Consider the following 27,821-nt stretch of genomic DNA (forward strand, 5'->3'; position numbering starts at 1 on the left):
AATTATTTTTGCTGCATTTTTTTTCCCGTGACGTATAGAGCTATTTTTAAATATCTTTTTCACTGACTTTTTTTCCATTTTTTTTGTTTTATTGGGGATAAAAAGCTAAAAAAAATTATTTTTTAAATATTTCTAGTTTTTTTATATTAGTATAAAGTATATTAGTATATTTAGGCTAAAATAAAGTATGGTAATGGTTTTCTCGTTTTATTTCGGAGGTTTTGATATACAATATGTATGGTTTTGGATTACAGAGCGCTTATAGCGATGGTTTTGGTTGGCGTCGGTTTTGGGTTATTTTCTTTCTTATGTTTATATTGGTGTTTTATTCTGTAATATTGTTTTACTGATGTATATAATTATATTTTTTACTATCTATGTCCCCCATGACGTCATGTAAAACCTCTGGGGGACATTCACATGTTTTTTTTTTACTTTTTTATTTGACACTTTCCCACTGTAGCTGAGACATCCATAGGAACCCCCAGTTACAGGAAAAAGCAACCCCTGTAGTGACATTAGTCACTGTCAGAGCTGGTCAGGGTCTAGTACGACCCTGCAGCTCTGATACAGCAGGGAATCCAGCAGTCACATGACCCCTGGGCTCTCATAGTGGAACTTCCACTTCCACTTTTACTTTTCAGTACACAGTGCTCATTGAGCGCTGTTTACTCGAGGAAGGATAAGGTCAAAAGAGTTAAAAACTGCTCCTGCCTCCTCCTCCGGGTTATCAGCTGTTACTAATAGCTGCCAACCCGTCCTGCTTCTGATTGATTGCAGAGACAGGAGGCATATAATTGTAATTTTACATACGGCTGGGCTTTAAGCCCAGGACCAGGCACCATATATTTACTGTGCCTGGTCCTAAATGGGTTAATGTGATTTCGTGCATTCTTTTTTTGTGCACAATTATGCAGCTTATTTGCGCTCACAAAATTATGCCGGAGCGGGCTAAATTTACAAATTCACGTAAATATGCAGCATATTTATGCAACCAAAATGCGCTTACGCTCATGTGAACCAACGCTAAGGATGTATTCTAAAGCTGTTCTACCCCAGAAACTTGAGTGCAACTAAAATCAGACAGCAAACGGACACCCATTTGTCAGCTGTGTCAGCTGTGCTATACTTATGGACCCCGCACATTGCATAAGCAATTTCTATCACACAGACCATCAGTCCACGTGAAACGACATTTGTGAGAATAACCTAATAGTCTGCTATGGGTCTGTGTGCCGTCTGTGAACATGGGCAGCTCATCACATGAATTTTTGACTGTCTGAATGGGCCTTTAGAGAGCCCGTTCAGATGGTCGTACATTTGGACCGGATGCTGTCCAGGTATTCCATGTTCAGCACATGGCCCTATAACAGCCTCTGAGGATATTTATTGCAACATTCTTTTACACAGACTGATGGTCCATGTGAAAATAAATCGCTGCATGTCCTATTCTTGTTTATTTTTATGGACAGCAATGGCACATGCGATGCGCAAATCTGTGAATATTGGACATCACATGGACTAGTTACTTGGGAACAATTCGCATACAGCCATTTTACATTTTCAGACTAAAGTCTTGATATCAACAAACTGGAAAAATTAGTGAAGAACAGATCTTTATTAAGAATGATGGTAATTACACATTGTCAGAAAATCCCTCCCCTAGAAGACGCTATCAGAGAGGAATGAAACTTTCTCTGTCTGATTGTAACGCTGATATAAGTAAGTGATTACAATATCAGAACAAAAGGATGAATTATTGCAGAAAACTGACTTGTTGAAAGGAGGCTCTAGTATTCTGTTGTACCGCCTCTACCTTCATTACAAGATGTAATACGAGCGGGCATGAAGGCTCTAGTACCCTGTTGAGCCACCTCTAGCTTCGTTACAAGATGTGATACGAGCGGGCATGAAGGCTCTAGTACCCTGTTGTACCACCTCTAGCTTGGATACAAGATGTGATACTGACAGGCATGGAAGCTCTAGTATCCTGTTGGGCCCACCTCTAGCTTAGATAAAAGATGTAATATGGGCAGGCATGGGGGCTCTAGTACCCTGTTAAACCGCCTCTAGCTTGGATGCAAGATGTGATATGAGCAGGCACGGAGGCTCTACTACCCTGTTGTACTGCCTCTAGCTTGGATAAAAGATGTGATACAGGCAGGCATGGAGCCTCTAGTCCCCTTTGGTCCACCTCTAGCTTAGATGCAAGATGGGATACAGATGGGCATGGAGGCATACAGGTTCTGTATGGTATCCTGTGACATATTGGTCAACATTTTCTGTAACTGAACCTCTAGCTCATGCAAACTCTTAGGCTGTCAAAGTTGGTGCCCCAGATGGTCCAATACATGTTATATTGACGATAAATCTGGTAACCGTGCAGCCACAGAAGTGTGGTAATGTTGTGGAGACATTCCTATGACATCCTTTGTGTGCAGCAGAGCATTATCCTACTGGGAAATGCCTCTTAGAAGCCACCATGAGAGACAACACATGTGGCTGCAGGATGTCCTGAACATACCGCTGAGCTGTCATTGTCCCTTGTACCACTACTATGGGTGACCAACTGTCATATGCGATGTCACCCCACACCATCACACACAAGCAGGGGGCAGTGAGCCACTCTACAGCAAAATCAGGATTGAGGTGCTCACCCCTAGGTCTCCAGACACGAACACAGCCATTATCCATGCCCAAACTAAACCAGGATTTGCCATTTAAGACAACCTGGTTCCACTCCGTAGCAGCTAAATTTCATTGTATATGACACTGGTGCAAATGAAGGCAACAGGGTGTCAAAGACAATATATATAATGGGTGCTGTGAGACCAAATGTCCTTCAGCCAAGCGCCTGAAAATGGTTCCGACAGACATAGCGGCCAGTAACGATGAGGCCACCTGTCTCTGGATGTCAGACAAAGACACAGTTGGTGCTGTTCATGCTTGTCAGATGATCATACGATCCTTTATACTGGTGGCCTGTTGAGGGTGTCCTGAGCCCCGTCACCTTGTGTGCCCTCACACACCCACTGGTCTTAACACTTCCTAATAGTCTGGTCAGAAGGGCCCAGGTGGTGAGCAGTTGTTCAATGCGACCATCCAGCTTTTTGCATTCCAATAATGCGTCCCCTCTAAAACGCTGTTAACTGGGCAAAATGGCTGATTGCATCATAGAGGCGGCTGGTGGTCAACAAGCTCCACACAAGCGGTAGAAGAGCCTTTTTATAGGCTAAGGGTGGAACTACTTTGAGGGCTTTGGGTGGCAAGACTGTTCATCTAATCACGCCACTACTCTAATCATTTACATATCTGCCTGAGATGTAAGTGCATGCCGAGTTTTGCAGCAGAACAAGAACTTCTTCTAGGTGCTTGACTTTTTTGGACAAAGTGTATAAGTCAATGGCTCTTTCCTGCCGTCATACTCTTTACATTGTATTAGTAAATATTATATCTCATGTCATATAGTAATATTTCTTATTTTATGATTTCTAACTAGTGGCTGAAAAAACCAAAGAACAAGTTTCTCACGTGGGTGGTGCAGTAGTTACAGGAGTGACTGCAGTTGCACAGAAGACAGTAGAAGGAGCTGGAAATATTGCTGCTGCCACAGGTCTAGTGAAAAAGGATCAGATGGGTAAACAGGTATGTGTTCTACAATATGAAAAACTACAGAATAACTGAGGGTAATATTAATGTTCGGAGGGCATAGTATGAAAAGCCCTTCTTTATTTCTTAGACCATGACATCACACATTGGAATATATGAGCACATGGTGCTCATATACGCACCAGTAAAACTGTCTACAAATAGGAAATAGAGAGCAGACCGAGTTTCTATAACATTAATCAGCTTTTTCACATTAGTTATAAACAGATAATTGTACATAATAAAATAAATGAAATAAGAGCTTATTTCCCAATATTCTTCATACATTTTAATAAAAACATAAGATACAAAGATGCAGAGCTGTGTTAGAGGCAAATCTCCTATTACCGAAACATAGTTGACCAATATAAGACAATGGCTGCTAATGAGGGAATATGAAAAACAACCCGATTGCCATATATGAGCACCTAGTTCTGTAATAGCAGATTAACTGCCTAATCACTTGGGACTTTTTACAGTTTCACTCTACGGCCTCATTCACATGACCGTACGTACCATATTATCACAGGAATGAATAACTGCCACGATCAAGTCCCGATCTTATTTGCATTTTTCAGCCATTCACATGGGCCGCTGCTGCGTATTGGCAAAAAGATACGCAGAATAGATTAAAAAACAGCGATCAGCAGAAATCCTCGGAATGATCAATAATGCTTAAATCAGGCCAGCTGTGTTCCTTTCACAGCTCTGTATGCCAGGTAACTCTCTCCCCTCCCTTTTTTCCAGCTATCGGAGCTTACAGTGCATCTCGGCAAAAAATAGGGCAAGACCTATCTTTGTATCTTTGCATGCCGCGTATAAAATCGGCCACAAAAATGGTCACGTGTACGCTATTTTTCCCGGCGCACTTTTTTTTACGCAGCCAATAATCAGTCATTTGAATGAATACATTGAAAACCAATGCTTCGGATGGTTGCGATTTTTGGGTGATTTTTTATTATGCGGTTAAATACCAGTGTAAATATGGTCATGTGAATAAACCCTAAGATTGAGGTTAGGCTTTGCTCACACTTTCATTGTGATCTGTGGGGCACATTAAGTAAACTTTTTAAGCCAAGTTTCTGGTGTATTAAAGAAACACATTTTGGCAAGTGTTTAAGATTTTGCACCAGCCTGCAACTTTTTAAAAATATGGGCAGTGCCTGATATTAGGTGCTGTGGCCAATCACAGCCCATCAGATTCACTGCAATTTGCCAGAAAATAAATTATAGTTCAATTTTATGCCAGTTGGTAGCTGGTGTAGATTTCAAATTTTGTACATAGACGACCCAAAGAGGCACCAAATGTATTAAGAGACTAGAACGTCCTAATACATTTGTCACACCTCATGCTAGTGCAATCTTCATCTATAAAATGCTGGTTTAAGTAAATCAGTAAATTGAGAGTATGCATCAGGAAGTCACTGCATTCACCAAACCTATCCATTGGGTTCCATTTACACAACGGATCCAAAAGAGTGTTGTTCAGCCCCTGCTAGGTTGGTCTGCATAGGAATAAAAGTAAAAGATATACCACATTGCATACTGTATGATCTTTACAATTGGACCCTACAGGCAATACATATCACAGTATAGCTGTTTTATGCCACAGTGGAAAATGGAGCTATTATACGCATTTGAATGGGTGCCATATAATACAACATTTCCTCTGCAAAGTGTGCTCCAAGCAGCTGGATCCGACATGCCTTCAGTTCTGGTTGGGACAACCCCCTTAGCAACTTTCTTTAAAGGGCTTTTATGGCAGGGAATGGTGTAAAATAAAGTAATAATCCCTACTCACCTCCTTGAAGGGGTTGTAAACTACTGATGGCCTATTCTTAGGCTAAGCAGTCAATAGTAGATCGGTGGGGCGTGGGTCCACTGTCCAGGACCCCAACTAATCAGCTGTTCACTGGCTGGTTTCTTCATGCACTGAGCTGATTTCTGCAGGAAGCAGACACCTCTGTTCTTACTGTAGTGGGCAATCTTTGTGTTACAGATGAAGTTCCCATTCACATTAATGGAAATTCTGCTGGCAATCTCAAGTCTGGCCACTGCAGTGAGAACAGAGCTGTCTGCTTCCTGCAGAAATTAGCTTGGTGGACAAACACACTGGCCCAGTGAACAGCTGATCGGCAGAGGTCCCAGGTGACAGACCCCCACCACTCTACTATTGATGATCTATCCTAATGATAGTCCATCAGTAGCTTATATCTGGACAACCCCTTTAAGTTGTCCATGTGCATTGCAGGAGACCTGGTCCTCACTGCTCTGCTCCCAGAAGAAGCTGCAGTGGGCAGATGACCCCTCAGCCAATAACAGGCTTCAGCAGTAAGAAGGGAAGTACTGTGGCAGCAGACAGCGATGCAGTAAAAACTTCTTCCTTTATTTCTCCATACACATACGACGTTTCGATCAACACAGTGATCTTTGTCACGAATGGCATGTTACTAGTGAAGCCTTTGTTTGGCTGATAAGTCATATGCGCAATGGATGTCAAATGGAAGATGAAAGCGGCGGGCCAGGTGCTACAGTACAACTTATATTTCTGTATTCATTTTTGGGTAAAGAATTTCTGACAACTGTTGGTAACTAAGATAAAGTACATCTGGTTTGTGTTTGATGCAAATGATTTGTCAGAACGTAAATGGTTAATGTGTTTATAGATACATGTATATGGAGATGATAAAAAAGCATAGGATTAAAAAGCTTCAAGGCTGCAACTTCCGCGCATGAAATGATAAAAGCACATTGAGCTGGCACGGTTGCTTATGATTCAGATGAAGTGTCTGGTGCGAGACATGGCAAATTTCAATGGCTGACACAACAATGGCAAGTCATTCAGCTTAATGTTACTTGAATGATTGTGTTGAACAGATGAACAGCACTGAAGCATCGGTGACCCCGTCATCGGCGGCAGAGACAACAGGAGCTGCCATTTGGCTCTGCAAAATATCACAGGGTGATACTAATGGTAGTCGTGGTGGGGTTGAACGGAACAGATGCAATGTTTTAATGCAAAGTCCTTCAATGTGTTAGAAGCAAGGTTTTTATTAGATCACTATTGGCTCTTAATTGATTGAAGATTACATTCTTCAATGCGTTTTCTCAATCCAGCAGGCTGAAGAAGCAACGTGTTGAATACGAGTCAGTCCTGATAAATACATTTTTTCTATCCCAAAGCTAATGTAATGACCTTCAGCATCCGAGCCCGTAGCAAGAGCTGCGGATGTTGACCTGCTGTTACCATGTTACTCGTCGTGCAGTGTATAACAATTATAAAGGACTCGGGAAAATTAGCTGCCAGGATTCCGTAACATTGAAACATTATGGTGGATAAATGAAGCATTTGCGCTAGCTTAAGTACAGACAAATGAAATGGCAATTTAATAGATGTGTTCTTAAGTAGTATTTTAATCTGTGGTTTACAATTGTAGCTAGAAGTTACCATCTGTGCTTTGAACCTTACCATTGATTTGGGTACAATTTAGTAAAGTACATAACTGAACTAGAACCCATAGGAATCGGTGTCTTGTTGCACATCCATTGCATTTTCTGGAAGTAGATTAATGCTGATTTTATGGAAAAGGGCATCCAGGTGGGTAAAAGAGATCATGTGGCAGAAAGTTCTGAAAGTAAATAAATGAAAGTTGTAATTATAAATATATGTATAACCCACAACCAGCGTTACATAACAATGTTATCATCTATTGAATCCTTCTAACTGCAAAATACACAATAGAATATAATATATATAAAATATGATTAGTTATGTAGCACATCTACGAAAGCACAAAGCTGCTTTCCGATAGCTGAAAATGCTGCAGAATTGCTGTCAAAAATCTGTGGTATTAACAGTACAAATCATGCAGAGGGGGTGGAATTTACTAAATCTCCTTCACATAGTGTGAAAAATATCCACAGGGAATTCACAGTGTTTCTGAAAAGTGCTGCAGATTCTAAATCCACAGCATGTCTGCTGTGGAATTCAACCCTTGAAATGCAAGGTATTGCAAATCTGCAATTGAAAATGCTATCAAATCCATAGCATTTAGGTGCAGATTTTGCCACTGCAGATTCGATGCATATTTGCTATGGGAATAAACACTGATGTATATGATGACCACCTTTCTGTAACGCGGTGTAATATTTTGGTCTTACAATATAAGCAATGAAAAATCATACATAAAATACTTCTAGGGAAGAATAGCCCCACAATACGCCATTCAATGCAGCAAGCAATATTTCTTTCAGTTGTAGACATACAGAACCCAACAGAAGATTAAAAGATCTCTGTATGACTCCATATGAAATAAAAAGCATTGATTTCAATGGGAGTGAAACCAGCTAGGACACTTCCGCTGCCCCCTACGACGCACATCTCTCCTGCTGCACTGACAGTGGGCCAGGCGATTAGCCCAAGCGGCGGGTTTCCAGTGATTAACTATTGATGACCTATCCTGGGAAACCCCTGTAACTGTACAAATGGAATACAGTATATTGTATACAGTAATGACCTCATGACTTTGTGTATCTTTTTGGGTTGAGTTATATTGTATCCTGTAAAGTACCTTTTGCATCCTCGCAAGCATTTGTGAACAGGCATATGGTGTAAAATTAGACATTAGTGCATGCAACAATAATCTTTTCATCTCACTTGTTATTGAAGAAGCATCACATGAGAAGATTAAATGTGCCAAGCACTAACAAGGCAGTAACACACATTTAACAGTGTTTCTCTTCACCTCCTACATAACGGGGAAATGTCATCATTGCCTCCATCCAAATCTGCTCAGATATTTACAAAAGATATTTCTTCACCCATTCATTGCCTGTTTGGGCACTTGTTTTACTACATCAGCAAAGCAGGAGTTTTTACCCTACTGCACACAGACTTGTAGAAAGGCCTACAAAAGAGGGAAAGTGGCAACTACTAGCAGGAACTAAAGTAATATAGTTACAAATTGACAGCAAAGATTTACAAATGTACCTTCCATTAAACTGTTGAGAAACAACGTTAACACAGGCAGGTGGTGGTAGAGTCTCTCACTACTGGCTGGGATTGACCCGTGGGGGGTAGTGGGGGTGATGATAGGTGGCTCACCACATTCTGACTGTGAATCAGTCTTCGCTCATGGCATCTACAGTGCTGGATCTCCATAGGCCAGGTAGATTGTTTTCTTCTTGCCCGTGTCAATAAAAAAAGGCCCTGTCACATGGCCTCCGGGTGAGCACCCCATATGAAATATCACACTGCTCCTGGCTTCACATGCTGCTGCTAAACTTTTCTTTAACTTGGCCAAGTCTTTTGTACAGCCGTGCAGTGCTTCGGAAGCTGACCGCTCCAGCTAGTTGGACCCGCTCTACTCCTTCAGTAATGGGACACTCAGGAATCATCCCTCATTCTTCCTCCATCTCTGTATCATAATTCTGAGGTTTACTCAGTGCCTACATGGGATCATCACCTCAATGTCTAGATGCGCCCTCTCTCTCTAGACTCTACCTCCAACTAATAAAAAAGCAAAAGAACCCAAAAACATGGCCGTCCTTATTTTCGGTTCCTTCACGCCAAAGCCATCAGCCTCACAACATTATTTTTAAAGAAATATACACCAACATTATAAAATTAACTCTTTAACCTCTTACAAGTAACACTGTTTGACATTACATTGACACATTAAAGGTGTGAACATATGAAACAGGTGGGCTGTTGTGTGATAGCACAGTGGTGCAAGCTTAAATGGCCACCTCTCTAAGTCTGGAGAGGCAAACAGGGGTAAACGGACCCTATTTTCCTGATACTGTATATAGGGGCTGTACTGTGCACCATTAAAGAGGTTGGCCAATTTATGTTGGCAATTTTCTAATCTATGCGAGACAGGAAAATAGATAACTTGCACATATATATCTATTAGAGGTTCTACACTGTGTTCCTGGTCCAGAACGCCATGATCCCTGGTGCAGAAACACCTTTTCTGCAGTCAGCAAGCAACCAAGCCCATAAAATGGCCAACACAGAGGGTCATGTGATTTAACATTTCCACAACTGCTCTGAGTATTGACAGCAGAGAAAGGTTCAGGGGGAGAGGCTCCGCGCATATGCCCCAGGTCTGCTGTAGAGCAGCTTGGGCTCTTCCTGAAGGTATTAATGTATCTTGATGCCACCGTAAGGTAGGGAGGGGTGTGACAGGGCTTAGATAGAGGGACGGCCCTGTCACACCCCTACCTCTGGATTGGTTGTCAGTCAGTGTGCTGTGCCGTACCCCCGCAGCGGTGTTACTCTACAGGCCGCGGCTCCGTCGATGTCTGGTACCGCAGCTCCCGACTTCTGTGAGGCCTCCCAGTACAGCGCCTGAGGAGCGGGGAGCTGCGGCGGTGGGGAGCTGAGCCGCAGACATTGTAGCGCCAGACCGGAGCGCACAGGCGGGGGCACCTGAGGCCCTGGAACACAGCGCCAGAGTGGGGAGCGGAGACTCGGAGTGGTGAGACACCACAACACAGCGCCACAGGGGGGAACTGAGCCACGGCTGTAACTACAGCAGCAGAGCGCAGGCGGGGGGAGTTGAACAGCGCAAACTACAGCGGCGGACTGGGGAGCAGAGCCGGGGGGAGATGAGCCAACGCAATAGGTGCAGCGCAGGAACGGGGGAGCGTAATGCCGCCCCTGTGACCTAGCCCCGCTATCAGTGTTTCCTGTTCTCGGCACATCGGCTAGATGTGATACAGGGGGGTGTGGAGGTTCTAGTTCCCTGCTGTACCCCCTCTAGCTTGGATACAAGATGTGATACAGGCAGGCATGGAGGCTCTAGTACCCTGTTGTACTGCCTCTAGCTTGGATACAAGATGTGATACAGGCAGGCATTTAGGCTCTAGTACCCTGTTGTATTGCCTCTAGCTTGGATACAAGATGTGATACAGGCAGGCATGGAGGCTCTAGTACCATGTTTTACCGCCTCTAGCTTGGATACAAGATGTGATACAGGCGAGCACAGAGGCTCTAGTACTCTGCTGGGCTGCCTCTAGCTTGGATACAAGATGTGATATGAGGGGCATGGAGGCTTCAGTACCCTGTTGTACCGCCTCTAGCTTGGATGCAGGATATGATACAGGCGGGCATGGAGGCTCTAGTACCCTGTTGGGCTGCCTCTAGCTTAGATACAAGATGTGTTATGGGTGGATATGGAGGCTCTAGTTTCCTGTTGGGCTGCATCTAGCTTGGATGCAAGATGTGATGGGCGGGTATGGAGGCACACAGGTTCCATATGCTATCTTGTGGCATATTGGTCCACATTTGCTGTAACTGAGTGGGCAACCCCTTAATGCCAGCCCAAAACTTAAAAAATATATAGGATTTTTTCTGTGAATGCAAGCACTTCTAACAGGAGATCATTTATTCTCAGATATAACAATTTTCACCTGTTTTCGGCAAAGGAGAGCAACTTTGCAGTGCTCACAAATGTGTGTCAATAAATACCATGACTATATTAGTCCCCATATGTTAAAATTTGATTTATAAGATAAGGAAGAGGGTGTTATGTTGTAGGTCCTTACTAACCAAAAGTATACAGTTGTCAACTAAATCAGATGCATAATGCAGTGATGCAACAAGCAGTCATTTTTCAGTATCTCAGAATATTTGTATAAGTAAAGATTTGTGCCCCGTAGTGTTTTACTTAAAGGGAATGTATCATCAGAAAATTACATTTTTGTGTTAAATATTGTAAAGGAAATTTTGATGATTTTTTTTTTATTATTTTGGATCACATCAATATATTAAAAAAAATCCAGAATTTTTCACACTAGCCACAGAGCCTAATAATAGGCTGATACTTACTGATCTGACTGATGCTGGTTTTTATCCCAGCTGAAACTCACAATTCGAGAACCTCACAATTCTCGTCGGTCGTTCAGTCGTTGCAGCAGTTAAACTGGATGATTATCATACAGTTTTGCTCATTTGAATGCTTTTCTGAACAATAATCGTTCAGTCTAAATGCACAAATAAAGCCTATATGTGGATAACACGGGATGCACCATTCACAATAGGTAATAAGCTGTGATTATTTATTCTCCCTCCTGGCACAATCACTGCTGCACAAGTCACAAAACATTTCTAGAACAGCCTCCCATACAAGTCAATGGGTCAGCTCCTGTCCATTAGGAGAATGGCCCATGAAACTGCTCTAAGGCTGCCTGTCCACAGGCGTTGCAAAATCCCACGGCGGATCTTTCCGCCAAGGGAGCCGCCGCCGGGAAGTAGGAGTGAGCCTGACAGATAGGCTCACCGCGGAGAATTGCGGCTGCGAGCAGAGAATCGCTATGATTCTCTGCCTGTGGAAAGGGGGGCTGCACTTTCCATAGCAGAGCTACGGAAAGCGTTCACTGCGTTCCCCGCGGCCGGATAATCGCTGTGGGGAACGCAGTGAAACTTCGCCCGTGGACAGGAGCCCTAAAGCATCTCACTTAATACTGCAAATGTAGCTCAGGCAAGATGGCTGCCCCCATAGTCATGTACAGGCAACAGAATAAAAAATTCTACCATCAGAAAACAAAAACAGATTAGAAAATGGAAAATATTTCTCTAACTGGTTTTAATTAATAAGAAATTGGTGATCTGGTCCCTTTAAAATGATCAATAATGATATTTTTATGTTTTCTCACTTACATATCCAATTACGTTGCACACATGGAAAATTTAATGGTGCAAAGATCTCAGTGTCTTGGCAGAAACCCAATTCTAGAGCGATATGTAATTAGCTTATAGCAGACAAATGTTTAGCTCCTTCCTCCATCCTACCTGCCATATCCCAGCACTAATTAGAATGATGAATTTGACTCCCTTAAGCCATTCATTTCACCAGGCTGATATAAAGACCATTGAAAGCTACTGCATTTCTTGGCACTTGACAAGAATCAATCTTGGCATTTGATGATGTCTTATGGAAATTGAATTCATTAGGCTGGAATTTCCATTGTGGCTTTAATTATACTGCTTTGAACACATACTTAGGTGAGTCTATCAAAACATGGGTATTATTGGCTTAGTGTTAAAAGATCATTTTATAATAGTCCATGATATAGTAGAGCATTACTAAACACAGAACATCTAGTATAAGACTGGATTCACATATCCATATTGCGAGTTCTGCCTGTCCATGCGCCGTCCAAACTGCACAGATACTACATATCGCAAGTCTTATTCTTCTCCACCCTATTTTCATCCGTTTTCACCTTCAGCTGTGTTATAGAAATGGACCTCTCGTGCAGGTGAAAAGTGATGCATGTAAATTGCCTGAGAGGCTACAATGCTAATGTTTGCTGCCCGTAGAATACATGGGCAGCACAAGGCCCGCAAATTCAACCAAGTGTATTGACCCTACTGAACATTTACATGCTCTTCCTATGTTCCTATAGCTGTAAATAAAATGTTCATGTACAGATGCGGCAAAGTTTACCTTGATAGTGATAGTCATGTGCAGAAAGTTATCTTAACCCATTAAAAAGCTCTTGTTACCTTTACACAACAAAACCCATTGTAAAGCAATTCAAAGTGTTAATAAACTGCCCAGATAGGTTGGCATATCTTAACCCCTTCCCGCTCCAGGACGTACGTCTTGGAGCGTAGGGGTATGTATGCAGAGAGGTCGCAGGGCGGCTATGTATGCAGAGAGGTCGCAGGGCGGCTATTTAAATCCCCCGAACGTCCTGTATGGCCCCCCTGCAGTGAGATCAGGGGAGCCGTGCAGGTGTCATGACTGCCGGGGGCCTTCTGAAAAGCCCCAGGGCTGCCTCGAGAGACCGCCTATCAAGCCATTGCCGTGGGGTGGCTTGATAGGCTGCCTGTCAGAATGCAGTATGACTTAATGCTAAAGCATTACGTCATACTGCAGGAGTAATCAAAGCATTGTATATTGTAGTCCCCCAGGGGGACTTCAAAGTAAAGTAAAAAAAAGATCAATAAAGTTTTTTTAATTGTAAAAACAAAGTAATAAAGTTTTAAATCACCCCCCTTTTGCCATATCTGTAATTAGAAAATCTAAATCATAAATTAAATATACATATTTGGTATCGCCGCATCCGTAAAGGTGTGATCTATCAAAGTAGCGCATTATTTACCCCGCACGGTGAACGTCGTCCGAAAAAAAAGTAAAGAACGCCAGAAATGCACTTTGTCAATCACCCTGTCTACCAGAAAAAAACGCAATAAAAAGTGATCAAAAATTCATATGTATTCCGAATAGGTACTAACGGAAAATACAGGACATTCCGCAATAAATGAGAAAATAATTCAAAAAAATTAAATGTCTTTGAAAAAAAAAAGAGTAGTAGAGTAAAAAAAACTTATACATTTGGTATCGTAGTAACCGTACTGACCCATAAAATAAAGTTGTCAGGTCGTTTTTGTTGCAGTTTGTGCGCTGTAGAAACAAGACGCACTGAAAGATGGCTGGATGCTATTTTTTTTTCATTTTACTCTACTTAGAATTTTTAAAAAGTTTTTCAGTACATTATATGGTACATTAAATGGAACCATTAAAAACTACAACTCATCCCGCAAAAAAACAAGCCCTCATACAGCGACGTCAATGGATAAATAAAGGAGTTATGATTTTTTTTAAAGGGGGGAGGAAAAAAACGAAAATGGGGAAAAAAAAGGGGCCACGTCATTAAGGGGTTAATAACACATTGTATTGAGAGTCAGGCTTCTTTCACATGAGCGTTTTCACTGCCGGCCAATATACGCTGTGATCTGATGCATTGGATTCCAGATCACATGGGCGTATTTCTGAGATGTAAAAACAGCCAAGCCAATATAGCGCCAGCTGTTTTTACGTCGGGCCCAAAAGATAGTCCTGGAACTATCTTTTGGGCCAGAATACATTGGCCGCTGCATGGGCTCCTACTGGAGCCCATGGCAGCGGCCCTAGGTGGGAGGGAGTTTAGCAGCGTGGCTGCTAAACTCCCTCCCTCTGTTCTCCTCTTCCCCCGTGCAGGCTCACCTTTCGTTCTGTGCAATGAGGGGGGTGCGGAGCTAAGCGCCCGTCCTCTCCTCTCCCCTTGTCTATAGCGATCAATGGGAGGAGGCGAGGCGAGACTTAGCTCCATCCCCTCCTGTTGCACAGAACGAGAGGGGAGGAACGAGAAGTGAGCCTGCGATGGGGAGAGAGGAGGAATGGGCAATGGCCTTGTGAGCTTGGCGCATTTGCGCTGGCCTCACAAGGCCATATAAACGGGCGCGCAAACATTTTATTTGTGCACCCGTTCACCAGTTTTTTTTTGCCCCCCAACATAGTGTATATCGTCTGGCTGTAAAAACGGCTGGCCGATATGCGCTCATGTGAAAGAAGCCTCAAGCTAAGGTAAAATACATCTATAGGTGTTAACTGCTTTGTTGGACATTTACTATTTGTTACAGCAACAAAACAAATTTTAGTAGATGGCATACAGAATAGAGCAGACGTGCAGGACTTCACAGTAGGTAGAGGCCAAAAGGAAAATCGGCAAATTTTTTAAGGCTGCAGATAGGATTTTAGAGTCTCACTTTATAAGTAAGCCACTCTAAACCTATTCTATAGTTTAATGATTAAACTATTTTGCAAATTCCAGGATGCTCCATAGCTAGTGAATAGATATGAGCATGGACCTCAGTTGGTTCAGAAAGTGTATGCAAGCTTTTTCTTTAGAAAAACTATTATTGTGCACATGGCTGAATTATATATATTTAGAACCTAAGAAAAAGCCTAAGCAGCATCACATAAAACTTTTTACCCTGCGGTGCACTTACTGCGGCATTAACATGGCTCTAAATACCTTAGGACAGGTTGCAGAATTCTTCCATGCCCTGACTTGAGTGACATTCATGTGACTGGTCGTACGCTGCACAGTGTGGCCGATCACATGACTGTCATTCGCTGAAGGTCCTTTACCCTGCAGTCATACTATGCTAGCTGCTTTACCGTTAGCAGCAGCTAGTATGACATGACTGTGCCGTGGACCGTGGCATGACTTTGATGTCAAGAGGCTAGCGACTAACCTCTTGACATCATAGTCATGTCACAGTTTGCCAGAAATCCTCTGTCTGGGCTCATGTGGCCTGAGTGCCATATGTTGCGCAGGCCTACCATAGAGCATTCCCACGGGTGCTTTTCTCATTTTACAGACCACATACAGACCAAGTACAGCCAATTAGGAATATTTTTTCAATGTATCTTTATTGCAGTCAGAATGAGGTTTTCCATACCACTTGCATAGACAGTCAGCTATTGATGACCTATCCTGAGGATACATCACCATTTTTTTTTTAGAGCTGGAAAACACCTTTAACTACTATAGACCGCCAGGGATGTTACCATCAACCTTTTTAGTTCTACATTCAAATTAACCCTGTATCTTAGTTTAAATAATCTGGTAGCAAGTACATCTGTGTATGTTTGGAAGTGTTGCAGCGGTTCTGGGATTGCCGCCTTGCTGATAGTGTGGTGCTGGTTTTGGAGATGTTTCTACATCTTCTGGCTCAGTGGGTGTGCTATTTGGTGTGAAGTGCTTGGTCGCACCTGGGGATGATTACTTGGGCTATTTAACCTAGCTGGAGACTGAGCTGAACTGCAGTTGATCTCAATTTCTCCCTCACTGGGCTATCAGTCAGAAGGTTCCTGCTGGATCATTCAGTTACTTACTGTAGCTTAAAGCTAAGTACTGCATTTGTTTTGCATTGCTATTTTAATTTTCTGAATTTGTTTCTTTTCCCCACGTAGGGTCAACTAGGGGCTGACGTACGCGGTCGGGGCTGTCCTTATCGGGGCAATCGCCCTGCTATTAGGCAGGGCCCTTTCCTGTGTTTGTTTGCATAGGGACAGTGTTTCCCGTATTTTTGTTCCATTCTTTTTTTGTTGTTAGTTTGCATTTCTGGTGGATCTGCGAGTGACAGATCCAGCATGTCTAGGTTGGACGTAACAGGAAGGTTGCATGGAGATTAAAGAACTGCTACATTAGTAGAATTATTTGGATTTTGAATATACAATATTTCTTTCATTCAAGTTAGAAATATCACGTAACTTTCTATACAAAAGCACAAGAAGTTTTGGCAGAATAACTCACAACTACCATATGACTATAGCTTTTACAAGAAGTTATTGCTGTTATTTGTAACTAAGGGGGTTTCCCAGGTTTACACCATTAATGACCCAACTCCAGATATCTATTCAATAGTAGATCAGCATGGGTCCGATATTTAAATGGGACCGAGCCTGAAGTACTACTCCAGACTAGAGATGAGCGAACGTGCTCGTTTTGAGCAATTACTCGATCGAGCATCGCTTTTTTCGAGTAACTGCATAATTGGGGAAAAGATTCGGGGGCGCCAGGGGTGAGCGGGGGGTTGCGGTGGGGAGTGTGGGGGGGGGGGAGAGAGAGAGCTCCCCCCTGCTACCCCACGCAACCCCCCCCTTCCCCCCAGTGCCCCCGAATCTTTTCGACCGAGTAGGCAGTTACTCGAAAAAAGCGATGCTCAATCGAGTAATTGTCCTAAACGAGCACGTTCGCTCATCTCTACTCCAGACCACTACACAATATACAGTGTTACTTCTAGCACACATCAGCTCCAACAACAGCCACAATCAGAGATAACTCTAATTGTAGCTTTTAACCCTTTTGATGCTGCTGTCAATTATGGCAGTGGTATTTAAATGTCTTGATCAATCGGAATTTAAAATGTTCCAAACAACCCCGCCATGATAAGGGGTGTCATTGTAGCATGGGGGCTTCTGAAGGCCACCAGGGCTGCCATGTATTTCTAAGTATTAAGATGTGCCTGTAGCACATCTTTATCAGGCAGCCTGTTAAAATCATAATGTTGCTTTAAACTGTATAACTGAACAAATGATTACAAGTTCAATGTTTCCCAGAAAAATCTACGTTGTTTTAAATGGTGTTTTGAACATACTGGTAAAAATCAGGGTTGAATTTGTCCTGCGCCACATGCAAATTAAGGTTGATTGGTCCAGCGGGTGGGCTGAACCATCTATGGTGGGCTGGCCATGCATACCTCCCCAAACACGCCTCTCCCTGTGCCAGACATTCTCTGCATCGCACTTGCATTCTAATTCTCGTTGTTCCTTTGGGAACGGTGCATGCACGATTGGATTTGTTGAATCTTCCCACAGCAGAGATAGGTGAATGGTGCATGCCCCAGTCCCAGTGTAACGCAAGATTTAGAATGTGACGGCGATGCGTAAAGAACATCTCCTTGTGTCTGGCAACAGAGAGGGGAGTGTTTGGGGAGGTATGCAAGGCATCAGAGTCTATCTCACCAGACAACCACAGATGGTCCGGCCCGCCCACCAGACCGATTGACCTTTATTTACATGGGGTGCGGGACAAATAAAAGCTGGATTTTTACCGGTATTCTTGAAACACTATTTACAACAAACTAACTTTATGAAGTTAAAATCATTGTTTAATCGGTGTACGGAGCTTACTATGTAAAGAACTGATGACAGGTTCCCTTTTAAATTACTGCGCCTCAACATGTAGAGTAAACCAAACAATGTATGAAAGTTGTATAGCAGCTATGTGTTCGGATTTATGCTACATAAATTGTGTAGAAGGATTCATGTTCTATTTTGACTATTTAGTAGCTTCATGTGGAAGTAGAAGAGATCTTTTCAAGAATAAAGGCTTTTTCTTCTCTGATCTTTAATATTCAGCAACAATACAAGACGTTATCAGCAAGCAATAGGCCTGTGAGGGTCCGGTTAGCATTTCCATCAGCAGGGGCTTAAATTTTCTGCTGAGATAGAGCTTGGTAAGCGAAAAAGCAAATATATTTCATTTTGATGTCTTTACATTTGTTGGCATGAATATATTAACCACGACAACAAAGTACACAATATGCCAGTATATGAATTCTGTTTGCAACAAACACAGTGAGTGTACTAACCCCTTAATGACCGCCGTATAGCCATTCAGGGTCCTTCTTGTGATGCGATACCTTTTTCCAGCGACACTTCAGAGCAAATTAGCAGCATTATGCTGCTTCTAACAGTCTTAGGCCCCTTTCACACAAGCATCAATATCACACCTAAGTCTGCTGAAAATTGCGTGAATTTTTTGCGAACAAGTCCCGATTTAATTAGTATTTTTTCATCCATTCACACGACCGGGTGCAACATTTTGCTGAAAAAAATGTGCTTCTGATTAGAATTCCTTGGAATTCCCTCGATCAGCAGAGATCCCCCTAATGACTTTCTAATGGCTTAAATAAAGGCACCTTCTTTTCCCAGCATTACACACAGCTAAACTCCCCCACCCTCCTTTTTTTACAGCTCTATAGGAGTCTATGGAGGCTCCAGCGTTTTTTGGTCTAAAGATAGCGCAAGACCTATATTTTTCGGCAGCATTAAATTTTGGTCACTGATTTTGGTCTCCGATGTACTATATTTTTCGGCCCGATATTCTTGTGCAGCTAAAAATCGTTCATCTGAATGAATCCATTGAAAACCATTAGTTCTGATAGTCACGGATTTATCGCACGGCTAACATAAAAAAATTCACGTGAATGAGGGCTTAGGCATCAGGCAGCAACTGGAGACCAACACTACTGATTTCCAATTGCTTTAATTCCCCAGATGCTGCAATCAGTGCCGACCATAATATCCAGGTGTATAGAAGTCCCTTCACCCCATCTCCCCCACCCCTCATATGCGATCAGGAGTGCCAGTGGTTGCTATGGCAAATAATGGCCCCCCCTGATCTGCCATGTGCGCTGACCAAATAGGCCCTGTTGGAGGCTTGGCCTAATAGGCCTATTTGTTATTGAGAAAAGCAATACACTAATACACTAAATTGCAGAAGTAGTGCAGTGTATTATCTAAACAATCAAAGGATTGCATGTTCAAGTCCCTTTGTGGGTTGTATATATGTAGTTAAAACAATTTAAATTGTTTATACATAAAAACAAAAAAAAAACCTGTTTTCCACTAAAGACATTTATTATAGCAAAACCATAAACCGTAGAGAACCTCCAGAAAATTGGTATTGCTGCTTTAACATTGCATACTGAAAAGTGATTATGTTATTTATGCTACATGGTAAAAAAGAAAAACTGCAAGAGTTGCTGATTTTGATCATTTCACCTCCTAAGCATTGAGAGAGAGAAAAAAAAAGATCAAAAAAGGTATATGCAACCCAAAATGGTACAAATGAAAGTGTCATTTCATTCTACAAAACACAAGCCCTTAAAAAGCTCCATAGACAGAACATGTGAAAGTTAGAGCTCCCTAAATATAGCAATGAAGAAGTTTTTTTTAATGAAAAATGCTTTTATTGTGCAAAAGTAGTAAAATATATCAAAAATTTATGTGAGTTGTTGCTTTTTGTGTATTAGCGATCAAAAAAATGTAAATGGAAAAATGAAAAAAGTTATGGCTCTCTTTCTGACTTTGGCGATGCAAAAAAAAATAAATTATATAATAGAAAAAAATACTTTTATTGTGCAGAAGTAGTAAAATAAAAGAAGACTTTTTAAATTTGGTATCATCGTAACTAACCCACAGAATAAGGGTAGCATATCATTTAGGCCTCTTTCACACGGCGATAAAATTGGGCAATTTTCTCGTGATGCGACAATGTTACAAATCACATGTATATAAAGCCCATGCTTTCGTGCGATGCGATGCAACAGAAAGCAATGGTCCATAGTGAAACATGGGCTACAAAACCTTGCAAATCGCATCAATAATCAGCAACCCGCAATTTGTTTTCTCACAATGTAGCAGGCTACAAAACATTGCTAATGTGAAGGAACCCTTTGAAAAGCACGGGCTTCACATACATAAGATTTGTCGCATCGCAAGAAAATTGTGCGATTTTGTCGCCCGTGTGAAACAGGCCTTATTCACACAAATGTTTTATCGCTGCTATTTTGCCGCATTATAACGTCATCCGAAGCATTGGATTCCAATGCATTCGTTCAGATGGGCTGTTTTCTGGTCCGTAAAATCAGCCGGATGGAAAAGATAACACATACACTGCTGACAGGTCTTGCCCTATCTTTTGGTTGCGATCAGTCGGCAGCTCCCATAGAAGCCTATGGGAGCTGCCAGCAAGGATAGAGGAAGGGACTTTAGCAGCGCGAGCCACTGCTAAACTACCTCCCCCTCCCTTTGCCGGCAGCTCCAACAGGCTTCTATAAGAGCTTCTATTGCCGCGATCAGCCGGTAAAGGGAACAGAAGTGAGGAGGAGACAGCTCTGCATCATTAAACTCTCTCCCCGCAGCCCATGGAATTCTAGGCTGCAGCGTATATACGCCGCACCCGGCTGTGTGAATGGGCAAGAAAATGTGAGATTTAGTCGTGACGTTCTCTCTTCATACGATTTTCACAGAGTGCGTGTGAATAAGGCCTAAGACACAAAATAGGCTGATCACTAAGGGGTTAAAATGATGTTAAACTATTTGGTCATGAAATTAGAAAAGCAGTCTTTTTGTAATATAAATCCTTTTGTGCTTCAATATCCAGTTCTTTGAATGCAGGCAGATATGTAAGTAATGGATGTTCCTAGGCTGGTTGCTATGGCTACATCCAGGTATATGTATATATAAAAGGACAATTTCTCTTCTGCTCTATACCAGAATCCTCATATATGCAGTGGGGAGAATTTAATAACTGATTTGCACCAGAATTATAGCATCATAAAGTCACAATTTGGGCTCAAGAGTATTTGCTGTGCAAAAAAGTTGTCACCTTATGAAGGTTTACACCACATCCCTCAATCTCCCAAAAAAACTGGGTGGGACTTAGCAGGTGAGGGTGTGGCCTCCAAATGTAGAAATTTAATACGATTTGTTGTCAGAAGATGGCTCATAGCTGGCATAGATTTGTCTGTGTGTCACACAGGATGGCAGAGATACACAAGCATGTTCTATCTTTGTTAGGTGTGAGTATTGTGCGCATCTAAAGTTCCCTCATCTGAACGTTTCTATAGGAAACCATTGGTTCTATGGGACGCGATCTTTTCACGTGCCAGTAATGCGCTAAAACTATGCTCATATGAAAGAGGCCTTATAGAGAGGTTTGGCACCTAATATAATAGCTGCAGTTCTTTCCTACCTACTTATATCATCAACACAGGCACATAAGAAACATCTGTCTTCATATATTCCACCAGTATCATGGAACATTAAAAGAATTGTTAGCTAACTGGTCAGAAGGTGGAAAGATCAGATATGTGAAATGCCAATTATCTCTGGTAAGAAAGTACTATTAGCAAACTAATTACTATTTGAACTTTAACCACTTGTAAATCTAAAATTATGCCTCATTGTACAAGTACAGTGGAAAAGAAATGCTATGGAAACAATTAAAGGATGCAGAGAAAAATGAAATATGTGAGCAGACCCTAAGGCCACATGTCCACTAGGAAATTCGGGCCCGCACGGATTCCCCATGCAGAATCCTGCAGCGGGTCCCTCCTTTCCTGTGGACATGAGGCCTGAAAACAAGAATTACTCACCTGTCTGAATGCTGCGGATCTCCCTTCCGTCGTGGCCGGATCTTCTTTCTTTAGCCCGGCGGATGTGCTCAGCACGCCGGCAGCGTGCCGCATGCACGCCCCGCGCACTCTTTTTTTTTTTCTTTGCTCCAGCTGTGGGTGCACCACGGATACGGATGGCTTCCACAGGCTTCAATGGAAGCCGGCGGGAGACCCGTAAAAAATGTAGCATGCTGCGGGTGATTTCCCGCACGTGCGATCCGCGCGGCAGGTAAAAAAGACATCCACAGGTATTTACTTACCTGCGGGTGTCCAATGCATCCCTATGGGCGCAGATCACGCGTGCTTGTCACCCACACGGATTTGCTAAATCCAAGTACCCAGTGGACATGAAGCCTACGTGTGCAGAGAATGAACATTCTAATGGATACTGTTGGAAAATAGTAACACTATCAGACTCGGGTCACTTTTTGTATGTGGACTCATGTAGCTACACAGTCTATGCCCAGATGTAGCAATCGCTAACATGACTGGTCCATAAAATTGTAATTATATATATGTAAAATTTAAAATAAAGGCAAAACAGTGCAGGAGCGAAAAAATTTTTTACCTGCCCAGAATTTGCTAAAGAGAGTTATCCCTCTTTAACAACTGGTGGGCTTCTCCGATCTGCTCACAAAAAACAAGCTTTAGCAACCATACCTACAGGATATATTGAGACTCCCACAGAGCATCTGGCTGTTATCTCAGATGAGCTGGCTGCTCCCTAAGTATCCACCTGCTGGCTTACTTGATTAATTAACAGCAGGTGGTACTTCTGTTGCTCTGTATACAGCAGAAAGATGGGAAATATATCTCCCCTCTATAACCACTCTCATAGTTTTATCTCTCTCTCCTCATTGTAAAAATAAATCGCTTCCCTAAAAGTTGTTGAATGGAATGAAACTTTCTATGTGTGATTGTAATGTTGAAATAAGTAAGTGATTGCAATATCAGAGCAAAAGGAGAATTTATTGCGGAAAACTGACCCCGGTATTATTGTATCTTGTCACCCCCAGGAAGCTGGGGGTTTGACAGGGCTTGGATGAAGGATCGCCCCTGGCACACCCCTAGCTCCTGATTGGTGACTTCTCAAAGGTCCTAGCAGCACAGTGTCTAGTGATTTTTGCATTGGCAGGACGGTTAGGGATTAGTGTAGCTGTCAAGGCTTTCATGTAAAATATAAAATAATATAAGCCTAGCCCCAATACATTACTAACCCTAACCCTCCTGCCAAGGCAAACATCACGGAACAGTTAGAGGCGAGAACACGCTGCTTCTACAAGTTGGGTTACTTACAGTGCTGCCCCAAACACATTTGTCGTCCCCAGGGCGCTCTTCAGTACTGAGATGAGTGGATCAATGCCTCTCCGCTTCCTCCTTGCCTGCCGCTACAAGGAAGCTGCGCTAAGCATCTTGACATGGCAGCCACAGGGTACACCGCCGCCAGGGATGGTCACATCGCACATTCATCGCATGCTGCTGCCAGGAGGCTGCTGCCGCCGATATGGACAGTGACAGCTGGTAAGGGGAGGCCACAGGCACAGTAGCGCAAATGGCATCACCCCCACTGTCAAGCAGGCTGTATCTTGTCACCACCCACACTTCTGGTGGTGACCAGATACAATAATACCATTGACCCCTTGTATGGAGGCTCTAGTACCCTGTTGTATCACCTCTAGCTTTGATACAAGATGTGATACGTGCGGGCATGGAGGCTCTAGTACCCTGTTGTACCATCTCCAGCTTGGATACAAGATGGGATACAGGGGGGTGTGGAGGGTCTAGTACCCTGTTGTACCGCCTCTAGCTTGGATACAAGATGTGATACAGGCGGGCATGGAGGCTCTAGTACCCTGTTGTACTGCCTTTAGCTTAGATACAAGATGTGATACAGGCAGGCATGGAGGCTTTAGTACGCTGTTGTACCACCTCTAACTTGGATGCAAGATGTGATACGGCGGGAGCATGGAGGCTCTAGTACCCTGCTGTACCGCCTCTAGCTTGGATGCAAGATGTGATACGGACGGGCATGGAGGCTCTAGTACCCTGTTGGGCTGCCTCTAGCTTGGATACAAGATGTGATTTAGATAGGCATGGAGGCTCTTGTATCCTGTTTGGCCGCTTCTAGCTTTGATACAAGATGTGGCACGTGTGCACATAGAAGCTCTAGTACCCTGTCGGACCACCACTAGCTTGGATACAAGATGTGATATGGGCATGCATGGAGGGTCTAGTCCCCTGTTGTACCACCTCTAGCTTGGATACAAGATGTGATATGGGCGGCATGGAGGCTCTAGTACCCTGTTGTACCGCCTCTAGCTTGGATGCAAAATGTTATACGGGTGGGCATGGAGGCATACTGGTTCAGTATGGTATCCTGCTGCATATTACAAAGTCCACATTTGATGTAATTGATCCTCTAGTTCGTGCAAACTTGTAGGCTGTCGAAGTTGGCGTCCCAGATGGTCCCATACATGATCTATTAGCAGGCCATGGAAGTGTGACAATGTTGTGGGGACATTCCTGTGACTCCTTTGAGTGTGCAGCTAAGCATTATCCTGCTGGAAAATGCCTCTTGGAAGCCACCATGAGAGGAACACATGTGGCTGTAGGATGTCCTAAACATATCGCTGAGCTGTCATTGTACCACTAGTAGATGTGACTGACTGTCATATGTCATAGCCCTCTAGACCATCACACCAGCTGATGGTGACAGTGTTTCGCTCTATAGGAAAGGCCGGATAGAGACACTTACCCATAGGTCTCCAGACACGAACACCAGTGCCCAAACTAAACTATGATTCTCCACTGAAAACAAGCAGGCTCCACTCTTTTTTGTAGTCCACTTTCATCATTCATGATAGCACTGCAGACCAAGGTGACAGTGGGTGTGTGTCAAACACAGTACATGCAAATAAGGAAGATGGAGCAATACCTCTGCAGCGCCACCTATTGGACAGCAGCATTAATGCAAATCAATGTCTGACCCTTTATACAAGTCTTTATAACAATGATTGGGAATTGAAGACCAAGCCAGATTTCATAGACAGCTGTTTTGAGATGTTTGCCCCTCATCAGTCTGCAGTAGGATTCTGGCTTGTCTAATGAGAAGCCTATGACGTGAGTTGGGTGGGGGGAGGAGAGCACCTAGAAGGTGAGTGAGGAGACTTGGTTTTCCATTCCCAATCATTAAAGATCTGCATAAAGGGTCAGACATTGATTTGCAGAAAAGCTGCTATCCAATGGGTGGCGCTACAAAAGTATTGTTCCATCTTACTTATTTGCATATATTTCCCAGAGGAGCTTGAATGGCCTTATAAGTCTCCTCACCTTCTAGGTGCTTTCCTTAAGGAGTGATGTTACCCCAACTGACTTACATTATAGACCTCTCACTAGCCAAGACAGAATACACTGGTCCTAACATTTCCTAACACAGTGGACAGAATGGCGCAGGTGGCAGGCAGTTCATCGATACAACCATCCAGTTTCTTGCCTTACAATAATGCACCCTTATCAAACTCTGTTAACTGGGTGAAATCTCTTTGATCGCCTTGTAAAGGCGTCTAGTGGTCAAAAAGTTCTACACAAGTGGAAAAACACACAAGGGCTTCAGGTGGCAAGAACATCTAATCACACCTCAACTCTCATAATTTGCATATCTGCCTGAGATGTAACTGCATGCCGAGTTTTGAAACAATAATAATAATAATATAATAATCTTTATTTGTATAGCGCCAACTTATTCCGCAGCGCTTTCAGGCATGGATAAATGCAAAACAATACAACAATTGCAACAATTACAATGTGAGATACATTGGGTTAGACACAAATGGGTTGAGGGTGGTACAGGAGGTGCAGGGGTTCGGGGAACACAGGCAATAGGAAATTTCATGTACAGATCATTTATCAGAAGGCAAACAGGGTGGAGCACCATAGGGAGGGGCGAGGGACTAGGTCAGGAGATTTGGTATGCTTCCCTGAAGAGGTGCGTTTTTAAGGCACGTCTGAAATTTCGTGCATCGGGAATTGTCCGGATGCCTTGGGGTAGAGCATTCCAAAGGATGGGTGCTGCTCTAGTGAAGTCCTGTAGGCGAGCATGAGAGGTTCGTATTACAGGGGTGTTTAGTCTGAGGGTGTTATCTGATCGGAGTAAGCGCGCTGGGTGGTATACTGACAGTAGGGAGGCGATGTATGGTGGCGCAGCAATTCCTTCTAGGGGCTGTTTTTTTTCTTGACAAAGAGTATATATACAGTATGTATATATATATATATATATGTGTATATATATATATATATATATATGTGTGTATATATATATTAAACACACTGCTCAAAAAAGAAAGGGAACGATTAAGCATTACAGTATAACCCAAAATCACTTACATTTCAGTGATATCAATCTGTCCAGTTAGTAAGCTTAGGCAATTGTGATATAATTTCACTTGCCTTGGTGCAAGAGAAAGTAACAGGAGGTACATTGGAGAGGTGCTCTGGGACATTCGGCATCAGAGCATCTTAAGCCACTAAGAGGCACCACAAACTGTGCAGGGGTTTACTGATGCTCTAATTCAGGTCTGAGAGAAGATCCTCTAGGACACCATTCATCATCTCATCAGGAACATGCCCAGAGATTGGTAAGAGTGCATACATACGCATGGGGGCCATACACGCTACTGAGGCACATTATGAGTTGCTATAAAAAAATCATGCAAATTGATTTTCTGGGTGATTTAAAATCCAGCCCTTGATTAGTTGATGATTTTGGTTTCCATTGATCACTGACCTTTTGCACTTAACGAATTACACAATTTGTATCAGAAAAGATTTTTGACTTGACTCTTTCGTTCATTGAGATCCAAGGTGTGATTTAAGTTTTCCCTTAATTGTTTGAACATTGGTTGATCATGCATACTGCATCTCCATTCAAACTCTATGGGACCACCAAAGTTACAGCACTTGGTTATCTCCAACAGTCATACAGAGCTCTTTCTAGTCTATTCCATTTGACGATTATGTTTTCGAACTGAAATGGATGCTGAGGAGTGGATAGAGGGTTGGCTGAAGGTGGGGAGCTGAACATGGGCTACTCATAGAGATAGAAAATAAGGTGGGGGTCTAGCTGCAGGTGAGCCAAATGTGGTTGTGGCAAAGTTTTTGATGGATGGAAAATGTATCCCACAATCAGTTCTGAGGTTGTGACACCAGAGATGTTGGCATATTTATCTATGCTTTATATCAGTCCCTTGGTCAGCTTTCGGGTGGATGAAGGTTGCTTGTAACATAGTCCCTTTATTTTCAGAAGATTGAGGCAGTGAGCTGATCTGTTGGTGAGGAAGTCCTGGATGTTATGTGTCCACTGATAAGACCAAGGGAAGATGATTGCTAAGGGTTCCCTGGGCCCAGGAGGTGTTGCAATAGTGCAGGTTGCATGAGAGATAGAGTAATGGCTAATTTGATGTCTATACAAGTCAACACGGCCCAGTGCCAGTCTTTAGAGTGGCACCAAACAAAACCGAAGGTGCTGTTGCATGGACCCTAACATTTTACTGGAGGCAGAGAGCTAGTCAAACTCATCGGTGTTCTATGTGTTTTTAGAAAACTGTATCAACTGCGGTGAGAAAGGATTTTGGGTCTTGAGGAG

General features: G+C 42.9%; 1 protein-coding gene across 1 annotated transcript in view; it reads left to right on the forward strand.

The window, feature by feature from the left end:
* Positions 1 to 27,821, forward strand: part of SNCA (synuclein alpha) — an 86,674-nt gene that overhangs the window by 17,887 nt on the left and 40,966 nt on the right. The window contains exon 4 of the mRNA XM_066574897.1: positions 3,500 to 3,645. Coding sequence (XP_066430994.1) covers positions 3,500 to 3,645 — 146 coding nt within the window. The remainder of the gene's footprint in view (positions 1 to 3,499; positions 3,646 to 27,821) is intronic.

The sequence above is a fragment of the Eleutherodactylus coqui genome, chromosome 7 (genome assembly GCF_035609145.1).
Source record: "Eleutherodactylus coqui strain aEleCoq1 chromosome 7, aEleCoq1.hap1, whole genome shotgun sequence".
NCBI lineage: Eukaryota > Metazoa > Chordata > Amphibia > Anura > Eleutherodactylidae > Eleutherodactylus > Eleutherodactylus coqui.